Source organism: Solanum lycopersicum, chromosome 4 (assembly GCF_036512215.1).
Source record: "Solanum lycopersicum chromosome 4, SLM_r2.1".
Classification (NCBI taxonomy): domain Eukaryota; kingdom Viridiplantae; phylum Streptophyta; class Magnoliopsida; order Solanales; family Solanaceae; genus Solanum; species Solanum lycopersicum.
This window is the reverse complement of record NC_090803.1, coordinates 35,332,938-35,347,964: the sequence shown is the minus strand read 5'-3', so window position 1 is coordinate 35,347,964 and position 15,027 is coordinate 35,332,938. Positions and strand designations below refer to the sequence as shown.

The 15,027-nt window shown below is 35.4% G+C and overlaps 1 protein-coding gene across 1 annotated transcript; it reads right to left on the bottom strand.

The window, feature by feature from the left end:
- Positions 1–9,711: 9,711 nt before the first annotated feature.
- Positions 9,712–11,816, bottom strand: LOC104647104 (uncharacterized). The gene is made up of 4 exons (XM_069296693.1): positions 11,505–11,816; positions 11,009–11,351; positions 10,812–10,960; positions 9,712–9,825 (listed from the first exon to the last, which is right to left on the bottom strand). The coding sequence occupies exons 1-4, from the start codon at positions 11,814–11,816 to the stop codon at positions 9,712–9,714; spliced, it is 918 nt and encodes a 305-aa protein (XP_069152794.1).
- Positions 11,817–15,027: the final 3,211 nt, after the last annotated feature.

Genomic DNA, 15,027 nt, shown 5'->3' with positions numbered 1-15,027 from the left:
GAGAAGCTAGGATAAAATAATCACGGAGATGTTTCCAGGCAAGTTTTGAAGTCAAGTTCAAGGAGGAGCTTCATAAAATGAGGAGACTTGGTAAGAGAATTTGTGCTGATTTATCGCACTATCCAAAAGTCTCATGGGTGAGAGAATTATTTCAAGAGCATTCCGAATGTGACGTAGTTGAAAATAACACGTGTGAAACCTTTAACTCATGGATCTTATTATGTAGACACAAATCTGTAATAATTGTGTTGGAGGAAATTAGGAGAAAAATGATAACTAAAACTATGGAAATGATTAAGTTTGCTGACACCTAGATATATGATATTGCACCTATGGATAGGATTATATTATATGAGAATAAGGAAAAGTCTAGGACAAGCAAGGTGCTTTGAAATATTGATGTTGGGTTTGAGACTGGAGAAGGGCAATATCGCCATATAGTCAACTTGACTGATAAAGTTTGTAGTTGTAGAACTTGTAAACTAAGAGAAATTTCATGTCAACATGCTATTTCTGCTTTGTGTCACATAGAACAAGAACTTGAACCTCTTGTGGAAAATTGGTATAGGAAGGACTTATAGTCATCTCATTCAATTAATTTCAAATATGAAGATATGGCTGAGAATTTCAATCCAATGAATGATCCTCCCTGACTGAAACCAATGCATCTTATACCTTTCAATAAATAAAATAAATGGTAAATATGAATCAAGAAAGAAGTATGTAAATATTTCCAAACAAGTGGTGAAACAAACTTGTTCCAAGTGTAAACAACAAATCCACAACAAGAAATATTGCAAGGTAAACAGCTTATTATTTGTTGTGACTTTTTAAATTTCTTGTTGAATTTTTAATGAACAGACGTTAAGTTTGATATTTAGGTTGGTTTCCAAACTTCACAAGAAACTAGGCAAAGTTCACAAGGATGTAGCCATTCTAAATCAAGAAGATCATACTAACCTGGATCAACAAGATTCAACCAAATTGTAATATTCCACCTTAGAAAAAGCTAAATTTAGAAATCTCTAAATTTAAAATAGCTAAATTGAGAATTTTGCAAGTTATGCTTTGGGTAAACTTTAAATGATCATAACTTCAAGTACATAATGAGTTAACTGGCCCATAAGATATCAAATGAAAGGTCTTGTAATCCTTTTTTCTTCGTCTACGAGTTGCTAATTTTTAAGTTCATATGAGAGAGATATGCATATTACAAGTCAGACTTTCCAGTTAAGGAAAGTTACTGAATTAATGAGGGATATTTTGATATGCTCCTTACCCCATAATATTAAAATGATTTTTTTGGTGTCAAATCATACATGGGTCAGTTTTAGAATCCTAATATATTCTTAGGGTTTTAGAAAAAAAGTTCAAGAAGAGAATAGATGAGAAAAGAGGGAAGGTTCAAGGAGTTTGTCAATATTTTTGTGTTATGTTGTTGAATTTTTCCAAGGGTTTGATCCCTAATAGGTATGTGAGTTATCATAGTGTTGGGTTTGGTCACCCACACACAATTCATGCGATTTAAGTGCACTTTTGTTTTTGAGTTTGCAGGATTTGAGTTCTTGATGAATTCTTGAGTTGGGGTATTGATGAATTCTTGAGATGAATGTTAGTTATTTGAGGGTTTTATGAGTAGATTATCATGTACTTATGTTGGGTATTCGTATATAAGTGAGTTGTGAAGAAACCATCTGTTTCTAGGCAAATTAGGTTCAGAAAATGAGAAAGCAAATTCATCGGGAAGTTCTAGGCAGAGGATGGAGCACCGCCCTCGTAGTTCACGGGCTGGGGACCTATTCCACTCACTACACTAAGGTATCCTACCCCCACCCCTTCTTCGTTGTATGACCCGTCTGATTTCTTTCAAAGGGTACCTGCAATGACCCATAAAATGAATAAATGAAACTAGAGACTAACGACCTTGGTTGAGTTTGTAGTGAGGTTTATTGTTATGTTATGTTGTACCGAGCCTCATCCAAAGGAGTTTAGTTGAGTCAATGTTAAGGTATGTGATGGACTCCATAGTTGAAAGACCCTCTTTTAATATTGGTTAAGGGTGGCAAGTGAAAGTACGAAGCCAAGGGGGAAAGGACTAAGCCAAAGACCAAGGCTTGCCCAACCTTGGACAAGAAATGTCCAAACTTATGGACCACTCCACGGTCAGTGGTCTTGACCATGGTCCATAAAGGTGGCTGTGAAGGTCACTTGGTGGCATGGGAGGCAAGGCATTTTGTCCAAGCCACTGCCTCAACTCCATGATCCACTTCATGGTTTGTGGTCTTGACCACGATCCATAGAGATGGCCGTGGAAATGCCTTAGCTTGTTGAGAGGTTTGCTTTCCAAGGGAGCACACTGCCTAGGGACCACGGCCGTGGTCCCCATTCACGAGCCATGATGATGGGCGTGGTCCCCGAAGGGGCTTCCCAAATATAGAAGTTTGATGTAATTTTATTTTAATTAATTTTTTAGTGGGGTTGATTTTAAATAGTTTATATCATTAATATATTTAGTTTTAAGTCTTAAAACACTTCATTAACTCCATTCTTTTGATATACTCAAATCAAAAGCCATTGAAGGTTGGGTAGTAGATTCTCAAGGTTCTTCCCAAAATTAGTTGGATATTCTTAGTAAAGGTGTGTAAGTTTTCATCCATGAGTAGCTATAACCAATGGATCCCTCTCAAAAGCTTTCAATTTTATTCTAGGAATCTTGAAAAGCTAGGGTTTCAATTCAACCTCATGGATTCCTTTGAAAGATGTTTTGCAAGGTTGAATTATGTTTTTAATTGATGATAATACTAATTTTAGATTATTTTAATTTGAATGAATCCATGAGTTTTCCCCAATCTTAGATTTGAATCTTTTCTACATTATGAATGTTATTAAAGTTAATTCAATTGATTGAATGTGAGTTGGTTTTGATGTAATTACATGATTTAAGTATAATTCTATATGTATTCTTGATAAACCTAAGATTCTAAGGTGAAATTGATATAATCTAGGGTTATGTCACGAAATAGGCATATTGAGGGGTCAGATGTGAACTCCTAAGATTGATGAACTTCTTGATAAGTTGCCTTAGACTAGATCACCAAGACATTAATTGCTTATGATTAAATCTTATAGACATGAAAAAACATGATTAGGTCTTATATGATGAACCTGGGATATGTAGTATTGAGATTTAGTTTACTTAATTCAGTATGACTATAATTGAGTAAGAATGGAGCATGTGATTCATTTACCTTGAAGATCTAGATTATATAATAATCCACTTGAAAGGGTAGAGGTGTTTAGCTATTATGCATGAAGTATTGATCCACTTGAAAGGTGGAGGTGTTTATTTATTGTGCATGAATGATTGATCCACTTGAAAGGTGGATGTGTTTATATGATAATCCACTTGCAAGGGTAGAGGTGTTTATCTATTATGCATGAAGTATAGATCCACTTGAAAAGTGAAAGTTTTTATTTATTGTGTATGAATGATTGATCCACTTGAAAGGTGGATGTGTTTACTTATTGTGCATGTTGAATTGCATATGGTACTATTATAGAAGTGTTATACCCATATAACTTTCAATATTATTATATGAGCTTACACATGCAATAAATAAACTACTTGAATTACGATTATGTCCATGTCTAGTATAGTAAATGTGGATCGGTTGATTTACATGGTCTATAAATCCTTGAATTCAACATATGAAGACTATGATGATTATAATAATATGTACATTCTTATGAACACATTGAGAAGGAAGTGTCGATGCCGATGATGTTATTGTTGTTTTATCATTGTGAGGGAAACTGCACACACTCCATGCATAAACATGATTATGGTGTATCTATGGTTGTCAACTGAAAGTATATTCTCATATACACCTTTACATATTATTATGCATAAAATATACATCTCTATGATGATCCTATTGTGTTGAATGAATGGATATTTTCATGGAAAAATTATGAATGTATGTGAAAGTATTTCACACATATATATGATGATTCTAAGGGTGAAAGGTAGTCTCACCTTATTGAATCAATGAGTTATGCTATAAGCTGGGTTGAATGAAATGTAAAGTACACCCTAACATATGTAAATGTAATTCACCTTAACTATGTATAAATTAGGTAATAATGCTTAGCACCAACTGAATATGGAAAATAAGGTAAAGGTCCTTCCGCTAATGCAATAGGTTGGATCATCTATGTGAACTCATGAGAAAGAATCCCCTTCGCTAATGCAATAGATAAGGTTTCTTAGAGCAATATCCCTATTCCATAAATATGTTCCCACATACGTCTTTAACTAGTGGATCCACTTTATAGCTATATCTGTCTAGTTACACCTTAGACAAGTAGGACACCTTCTTTTGGTGTGGGGTTATATGACACCGAATTTGTTGTAGTTCACATGGTCTATGTCGGTTAAGGCTATATTCCCTCTAATGAACAAAAACATGAATTATGAATATCGAAGTGAGTTATGTGCTATGGTTCCTTAAAAGGGTCTACTTTGTATGAATGGTAGTATGGGATGCCATTCATACATGACACAAGTGTACTTAGAGAGTAGTCATAGTGTGTTTCTCTTATGTCTTGTAATATGAATATGAAGTAAGTCTACGTGTTATGAATATGAATTATGTCTATGTACTATGAATATGATTTATGTCTATGAACTATGAATATGAACATGATTATAAATGTGAGCTATGCTTGTGACTTTGTAATGAGATTTACTTAGGACTCATTAGTTTTCACTTAATCGAGGCATGAATATTAATCAATCATATTCAACCCATTAAGTACATTTAGTTGTTAGGTATGAATCTGAATCATTCAGATTCATCCCATTCATTTCATTTGTTTTATTTTTTCAAAAAACCTCTTGATGGGTTTGAAGAGGTCTGAATGAATCAGATCTGTAGGAAACTCTTACAAACATTCAGACTTATTTAATAAGTTATCAAATAATAAATCACCGCTTCTCTTCTTTGGGCGTGCCTTTTTATCTCATAACTAAAAATTTTCTTTCTCTCTTTTCTCAATTTAACACCATTTTTTCCCTCTTGAACTGTAAGTTTTCATCAATCCGTTCAAGTATTTTTTTATAGTTATAGTTTTCTTTTCTTAACGTGTTTCAAGAAAATTGGTTGCAATAATATTCTTTGTGTATTGTTGTTTATCAAGGTTGTTGAATGAAAAAATAGTACTCCAAATCATGATTATTACACTTTTAATTTTTTTATCAGAAGTAATATATTTTATTTAAATGAATTTTTATAATAATTTACTAATCTAATGTTCAATTTAACATTCACATTCAGATATTAAATATAAATAGTATAAATTATGTAATTTTCAGATTTAGAGACCACATCTTAATATTCAGATATGTATTCAAATCAAAACACCTAGATCTTAATGTGAATGTTAATATTCAGATGTGTATTCAGATTTAGACCTCTTAATGTTAATGGAAACAAATGAGGCCTTAGTATGAGTGGGGGCATGGGAATTCACTTATACATTGCACAATTAGACTTGTAAAGGGGTTATCATATGATTTCCTTATGATATGAATATGTGTGAATCCATATATGTATGATATGAATATGCTGCATGAACTATGACTACTGAATCCTAGAGATGACTTACTTAGTATGAGGGATTATTATGGGATGCTACTCATGCATGACACAAGTATACTTCTAAAGTAGGCATGATGTAGTTTCATCTTATTATGAGGGATTATGAATTAATGCATTGCTCGAATTGACATAGTGTTATGATTGACATTCATTGACATGTAGTTATTATAAATGTCTCTTTACTATGTGTAAGAACTAGGTATTAGACTAATGTATGATAAGTATGAATATGGTCATCCGAATGTGGTACTTAGTGTAGATGGGGTTATGGGGCTTTATCTACACATGACACAAGTGCAACCTAAGGTTACTTATGTGGTTATTTTATTATGTGTTATGATGATTGATATTTGCATTATGACTATGATTAGAGACTATGCTTATGGTGATTGTTCTATCCTATGTGCTTTGATGAACTATATGTGAGTTGCTTATGACTTGTGATTCTCTAATCTCTTAAGATGATGTTCAAAAGTTGCATATAGCATGGTTTCAAATAAATGTCCCTTTTATGCATGTTTTAAGGATTTTATGCATGGCTTCCATACTTACTACTCAATTGTGATAACCCATATTTTCTTTTACATTACTATAAAAGTGTAGGTTTCAACAAGTGATAGAGTTCTCTAGATCAAGGGCTTGGAAGAAGTTCTTCAAGACTAAGTGGTATGTCCTCATAATTCGAGGACAAGTGTTTAGAAGGTTATGATCTTTCATTAGTAATATATTATGTCTAGTTTATTTTAAGAGTTTTGATTGTAAAGTGTCTTGACCTTATCTTTAGATTCCAATGTCCTGTTTAGATGGCTACGTGAGATGGTAGACTTCAGTTATATTTTTAAATGGTGCGTTTTTGAAGTGTATGGTTTTTAAATAAAAAGTTTTAATTATGTAACATTTTCCTTATAATCAAATGTGATTAATTCTACAAGGCTTGTATGAGACTCTTTGGAGTCTTGTATGCTGTCTCATGTCTACAGGGTGCTCTCGGGGTGTAATAGTACCTATAAAATCCTAAACTTTTTTGAGCTAAGACCCGGACTATCTTTCATAGTAATTAGTATTTCACCAAGGAAATTAAATTTTTTGTAAGTGTTAAGGTCACTAGATGTAGCACATTGAGTTCCAAAAAGAACTAAATTAGAAATAGCAAAATCTTAAATTTTGCAAGTTATGCTTAAGTTATGAGTTCTAGGTCAACTTCAAATGACCGTAACTCTTAGTAAATAATTAATTAGGTTGTGTAAAATATATCTAATGAAATTTATTTAAATTATATTTCCAACGAGTTTGTTATGTTTCGGATTCAAATGAGTCATATATGACCTTTCGAAGTCAAGATGTACAATTAAGTAATGTTACCTGAAAATAGTGAGGGGTATTTTTGGTCTTTGCTTATCAAATCAGATTTATTTCATTTTTAGTAAGGGTATAATCCTATTATGTTTGGCTTTATAATCCTAATCTACGCCTAGGGTTTTAGTTGAGAATTCAAGAAGAGAAAAGAGGAGAAAAGAGGAAAGGGTCAAGACTTTTATCGAGGTTCTTCAGTTTTGTTGCAGATTTTTTCCATGGGTCTTATCCCTAAGAGGTATGTAAGTTTCCATATTTTTTGGGTTCATTAAACCACATTCCAAACATGATTGTCATATTCTAATTTGCCCATAAAGATTGAAATATTTATGTTTTTGATGTTTCATTCTAAGACTTGTTTTGTTGGGGTTTGATGATTTATTGAGATGACAGTGAGTGTTTTGAGGGGTTTATTGAGTATATTGGTTTGTAATTATGTTGATAAACTGAATCAAAGTGATTGAGGAAGAAACCCTTCGAATCTAGGTTAACTAGGGTGAGAAAATGAGCAAAGAAAGTCATCCGGTTTTTTGGCGGCGCTTGGGGCGACGTGCCACCAATATGATAGGGATGGATGGAGAGCCACCCGATTTATTACTACAAGAATAATTATATATATTTTAGGGGATGGCTCCCACAGCACTTAGTACGCCAGGGTTGCCTGCCCCACTCGTTCTTCATCGTTTCATCCGTTTGAGCTCTTTCAAAGGGTATGTTTACTCTCCTTCGATTATAAAAACATTAAAGTACTTCTAAACACCGAGAAATTATTTATCACTTGAATTCATAAGTCAAATTTAAGGTACAGTTAAGAGTGAATCCTTGAGAGTTCTTCCGAACATTTTAATAAAGTCCCTTTGAGTTTTTTTAGAGGAGTGTTGTACAACTTCTAATAACTTTTTTGAAGAATCAATAAGTGATATGGAGAGTGAGGACAATGTATTCATGAGTCTACAGTATCATCGGGAACTTTCATATCATGAACCATAACTCTTGAATTCATAATCGAAATTCAAGAGAGAGTTAAGAGTAGACTTCATGTAAGTCTTTGAGTGCAATTGTGGATCCTTTTATATCAACAATAGATTTGAGATAAGTATTGAGGAAGTAAGTATGAGAATGAGAAAACTAGTATACACAATTTCCATATTGTTATGTAGCCCCTTGATTGAGTTGTTCATGCCCATAAATTTTGCATGAACTCCATAAGTTGATTAACGTCTTGATTATTGAGTTCCTAACCCCCTTTTCTAAGATTATTTCTAATTATGGGACTATTTCACGTTACTCATGAAATCTTTGAGTTGAGTAGTTCATGCCCATAATTCCGCATGAACACTATAAGTCGAGCAGCCTTGAGATGAGAATTATCATTGAAGTTCTTTAGTTCCAAGTATTGAGTTCTATGTATGGTTATTGAAAACCTTGGACTTATTCGTAGATGTCCATAATTCGACATGAACCTTATTTTGATAAGACTTTTACAAATTTTAAAGACTTGAACATTTGTTTGAGTAAGATTGAGTGTACGACCAGAATCTAGACCCTAGACGAGACATTGCGTCGTTGACCTCTCAGAGGTCGCAAACAAGCCTACATACGTTATTATTATTTCATCTAGGTTAATTTTAGTAGAAAATTTGAACTTTTTGTTTTCTTATTTAATTTTAAACATTTTAAACTTAACATCATAGGCATTCAAAAATTAGCCATCTAATATAGAGATAATCAAATGAAAGAAACAGTTCATAATTGCATTAAACAAATTCTTGCAAAAAAGGCACCTATACAAAGTCTGAAATGAAAGTGGAATGAAACACTAGTGGAACATGCTCCGCTAGCTATGGACTACACCTAAGCTAGATAATAACGATAGACATCCTCGAAAGCATGAGGGCGTATCAAGTCCGGATGAAAGCTCCACGTCTTGATAGCTACAACGTCAACTTGTAAGCTCTAGCGTCCACCTGTGCCTGCACCTAAAATTGTAGAATTATATGGGATTAATACACACTTGAACTAAATATGGGTATATACAAGCACACACCAAAGACATGCATCAGTTCGAACAACTCTTTCCTAACAACATGATTATGGAAACTCAAGTCAGTGGACTTGCCAAAATGGGATTAGTAAAGTTAGCGACCTTTCCAAATTTTGATTAGGAAAGTCATTCCATGAGAGTAACATGCATCATCATAATTATCATACTTCACACAACACATAACATCTTACACATAGCACATTTCGTTTTGCATATTGCACATAACATCTTACACATAGCACATATCGTTTTGCATATAGCACATAACATATTTCTTATCATTCATTCATATGCCATGAGACCTTGGAATCATGGAATTGACATTAATACTTCCCTAAATAAGGGCTCAACATATGGGACCTCAACTAGGGACCCTTCTTTAGCAAACACAGAGTCTGCTTCATTCATTCATACGTGCTTCATTTCATTTCATTCATAGGCTAGTGTAAATACCAACTATACCTAGGATGTAGTTTAAGACTTTCATCGGGTTCACTATGCAATAATAAAGAATGACCTAGTGCCACTACTTAATTATAGCTCACCTCTTGATTATCCTATCCTAACACCTTTAGTAACTTTCATTTCATTATGTGCATCATTTGAGGCTGGCCTCATTCATTCTTTGGGAACTTTAACTTTAGCCGACATAGATCATGTGAGTATCATGAAATCTAGTGTCTCCTCCACACCAAGAAGAGGTGGAATCACCGGCCAAAGTGACCCAAAACATGCTAGTGTACATGGGAATTGAACCTCGCCAGATCCCTATATTAGCAGTATAGGTTCAAAGACTAGGAGATATAAGGAGACCTATACCCAGCATGTCGAACAATCTCATATCATGAGAGTTACGTGAACCTCTGCCCTTCTCGAAAGAAGCCATCACTGCTTATAGCTAGTCTATCGGTGCTTAGTATAAAGTTCCATTATATTCAACTCATACGTCATGGAAGCTGGCTTCTAGTATAAGGACATCATGGCTCAATAGAAGATTTCTCATATCATCATTAGTATTATGTGTGGTAATCTCAATACTTCCATAAGAGTGTTCATATAGACTTTTATCTTCATTAACTTTAAACTCTCATAGGTGAGTAAGTCTTGGTACCATTAACTTAGGCTCATTTGAGATTGCTCTCCTCTTTTACATTAGCCTCATATCATGTTGTCACCACAATCATTAGTATAAGCACATTTGCTCTTCATAATTACTCACCCTTTTTTACGTGAATGTTCATTTCATCATATGCCAATGCACTCAAATATTTAGTGTGTTTGACACTATTACTTAAACCTTCTAGGGTTTCATTAGTTCATTGTTCATATCATCATTTCATTACATACATCTTAGGTTCACTTACTTCTAACGTATTCTAGACTTATGAGTATATATATACAAGCCATGAGGCTTCAATCATAATTCGTTTAAGTGATTCATATCTTCCTAAGATTATGTAGTGCAAGACTTATGCATCTTGTATGTATGACAAGATCTCGATTCCGATCTATGTAGGCAGAGGTATGTTAAACATTTATTCACGTATGACTTATGTGTCAATACGGAATTTTGGGCAAGGGAACCCGGTTTCGAATCCCTTGGAAAACACTTACATTTTTTCTTTATTTTATTTTGGTCCACATGGTACTATGACAATCCATGAAAGCATAACAACTATGAAGCCAGTCCATGCCAAGAATAACATCTAAATCATGCATTGGTAACTCAACCAAGTCTGCACACATAGTCTTACATCATAAAACTGTGGGCAATCCTTGTATACTCTATCAATTCTTACATTTCCTCCTAAAAGTGTACTAACCGCTATTGGATCATGCAAAACTTCAGGAAAAATCTCAAAAGTGAGAAAATGCAAAGAAGTTACAAAGGAAAGTGTAGACCCTGGATCAAGTAAAAGATAAACAGAAGTTGAGAATACTTGTAGCATACCTGTGACCACATCAACAAACTTCTCCTGCTCCTCCATGCCCTTTAGGCCATAGAACCTATTCCTCTTAGGAGGCTCGGATGCTGCTGCATCCTTTGGATTAGGCCTAGGCTGAGCATTACTTACAACCTGACCTTTTTTCCGTGGGCAGTCCTTAACCATTTGTCTGCTCTTACCGCAACCGAAGCAGGCATTAGTGCCCTGTCTGCACTCTCCACTGTGAGAACAACCACACTTAGCAAAGTCCTTTATGGGACGCTGCATCTCATCTCCATTTCCCTTCCTGAGCTCGGGTCTGCCTCCTCTAGATGCTGCACTCCTCTGAGAGTTAGAGTTCCCTAAAATCTGTTACGCCTTTTTGTATATGGGATGCTCATGGACACCAAAGTTGTTTCTGATGCCTTCATTATTAGGACCTGCCTGATCTTGAGGCTTAGGCCTCCTAGCATCATGTAAGCCTCTCTTATTTCGTCTGTCCTCTACATGTTAGACATGTACCCTCAACCTGGAGAGGTCCATATTATCGTGGAGCATTGCAGACTGACACTCCTCCTCCAGATCTCTGTTGATTCCTGTTAGGAACCTACTCATCTCATCCCTTTTTCTAGATACAAGGGAAGTAGAATGCCAGGATAGTTTAACAAACTTCAGGGAATACTCCCTGACTGTCATGGATTCCTGCTTAATGTTGATAAACTCATCAACCATGGACTCCCTCATATCTCTGGGAAAGAATCTCTCCAGAAAGGTTGTCTTAAACAGCTCCCAAGTGACCGGAACTCCATCCAAAACTTGGCTGTCTTGCCACATCTTGCACTAAGTGTGTGAAACATCCTTGAGTTGATCGGAAGCCAACTTTGCTTTCTCAGTATCTTCGGCCCCCAAGCCACCAAAAATCTTATGCACCTCATCCACAAACTCCTGAGGATCTTTTGAAGTATTAGACCCTGTGAAAATAGGAGGATTCATCCTCGTAAAGTATCTCTGCCTGTCAGCCATACTGTAAATATGTGGGTTCTCCCTCTTAACATTCTACCGGTTGACCTGGTCAGTTATGGCCTGGGCTTGCATAGTGATGACCTGTGTCATCTGGGCCAGAGATGCCCTCACCCGAGCATCAGTCAGCCCAGCAGGGTTAACCAGCATAGCCATTCCTTCTGGAGAAGCCTGGGGTGGAACCTGATTGACCTCAGCAGCTGCTCCTCCTCTCCTTTGACCAATTGTTCTCCTAGTATTCATTTTCTGAAAAACAACAAGGATTGATGTTAGATACGCTCATAAAACCAAGAAAATCAGACATTAGGAAAGACACAATAAGATTAGAATAAGGGAAATTTTCGTACGCATCATGCAGTCTCTAAATCAGGATAGTGTTGCACTTCACTACCATGACTTAGAAACTAATCAATGTTGTTGATTTTATTTTATTAACCTCGGAATTTAACCTAGCACTCTGATACCAACATTGTCACAACCAAAATCTAGACCCCAGAAGACTTGCATCGTTGACCACTCAGAGGTCGCAGACAAGACTACATACGTCATTCTTATTTCATCTAGGTTAATTTTAGAAGAAAATTTGAACTTTTTGTTTTATTATTTCATGCTAAACATTTTAAACTTAACATCATAGGCGTTTACAAATCAACCATCTAATATAGAGATAATCAAATGAAAGAAACAATTCATAATTGCATTAAACGTATTCTTGCCAAAAGGTACCAATACAAATTCTGAATTGAAAGTGGAAAGAAACACTAGTGGAACATGCTCCTCTAGCTATGAACTACACCTAATCTAGATAATTATGGTAGACATCCTTGAAATTATGAGGGCCTACCATGTCCGGATGAAAGATCCATGTACGGATAGCTGCAACGTCAATCTGTAAGCTCTAGCGTCCACCTGTTCCTGCACCAAAAATTGTAGAATCATATTGGATTAGTACACACATTTAATAAGTATGGGTATATGTAAGAACACACCAAGGACATGCATGAGTAAGAACAACTCTTTCCTAACAACATGATTATGGAAAGTCAAGTAAGTTGACTTGCCAAAATGGGATTAGGGAAGTTAGTGAACTTTCCAAATTTTGATTAGGAAAGTCATGCGATGAGAGTAACATGCATCATCATACTTATCATACTGCACACAACACATAGCACATATCATTTTGCATATAGCACATAACATCTTACACATAGCACATATCGTTTTGCATATAGCACATAACATATTTCAAATCATTCATTCATATGCCATGAGACCTTGGAATCATGGACTTGACATTAAGACTTCCCAATATGAGTGCTCAACATATGGGACCCAACTAGGGAGCCTTATTTAGCAAACACAGAGTCTGCTTCATTCATTCATACACACTTTATTTAATTTCATTCATAGGCTAGTGTGAATACCAGCTATACCTAGGATGTAGTTTAAGACTTTCATCGGTTTCGCTATGCAATGATCAAGAGTGACCTTGTGCCATTACTTAAGTACAGCTCACCTCTTGATTATCCTATCCTAACACCTTTCGTATCATTCATTTCATTATGTTCATCATTTGAGGCTGGCCTCATTCATTCTTTGGGAACTTTAACTTTAACCGACATAGATCACGTGAGCATCATGAAATCCAGTGTCTCCTCCAAACCGAAAAGTGGTGGAATCACCGGCCAAAGTGACCCAAAATATGCTAGCGTACATGGGAGTTGAACCCCGCCAGATCCTTATATTGGCAGTATAGGTTCAAAGACTAGAAGATATAAGGAGTCCTATAACCGGCATGCCGAATAGTCTCATCTCATGAGAGTTAGTGAACCTCCTCCCTTCCCGAAAGAAGGCATCACCACTCAAAGCTAGTCTATCTGTGCTTAGTATAAAGTTCAATTATATTTAACTCATACATCATGAAAGCTGGCTTCCAGTATGAGGACATACTTCCATTAAAGTGTTCATAGAGACTCGTCTCTTCATTAACTTTACACTCTCATAGTGAGTACGTTTTTGTAACATTAACTTAGGATCATTTGAGATTGCTCTCCTCTTTTACATTAGCCTCATATCATGTTGTCACCACAATCATTAGTATTAGCACATTTGCTCTTCATAATTACTCACCCCTTTTTACGTGAATGTTCATTTCATCATATGCCCATGCACTTGGACATTTAGTGTGTTTCACATTATTACCTAACCCTTCTAGGGTTTCATCATTTCATTGTTCATATCATCATTTCATTACATACATCTTAGGTTCACTTTCTTCTAATGTATGCTAGACTTACAAGTCTATACATACAAGCCATGAGGCTTCAATCATAATTCGTTTAAGTGATTCATATCTTCCTAATATTATGTAGTACAAGACTTATGCATCTTGTATGTATACCAAGATCTCGATTCTGATCTATGTAGGTAGCATTTTGTTGAACATTTATTCACATATGACTTATGTGTCAATACGAAAGTTTGGGCAAGGGAACCCAACTTCGAATCCCTTGGACAACACTTACATTTTTACTTTATTTTATTTTGGTCCACACGGTTTGGGGACCCAAGATCTAGCCCCAACACCTTCGTTCCTTTTAATTTTTTTCCTTTGATATTTGGCCGAGGGGTTGCGGGATCGAGCCCCCATAACCCCTTTTATTTTTTATTTTTATTTTTTTAATTTCTTTTTACTTGAATTTTTTTTGAGTTGACCATGAGGGTTTGGGATCGAACCCCCACAACCTCACTTTATTTATCTTTTAATTCTCCTTTTCCTCCTAGAGGTCGGTGGTTCGATTCACACGCCTAACATTTATTTTATTTTCAATTTTTTTCTTAAGCTTGAGGGAGAGGTTGCAGGTTCAAATCCCACTCCTCTCATTTATTTTTATACATTATTTTCCTCTAGGAGCACCCAAGTTTGAATCCCCTTAACCCCATTTCTTCATTTACGTTTGATAGTGTTTTTCCTGGGTGAGGTTACGGGTTCGATCCCTAATGACCTCACCTAATTCTCACTCAT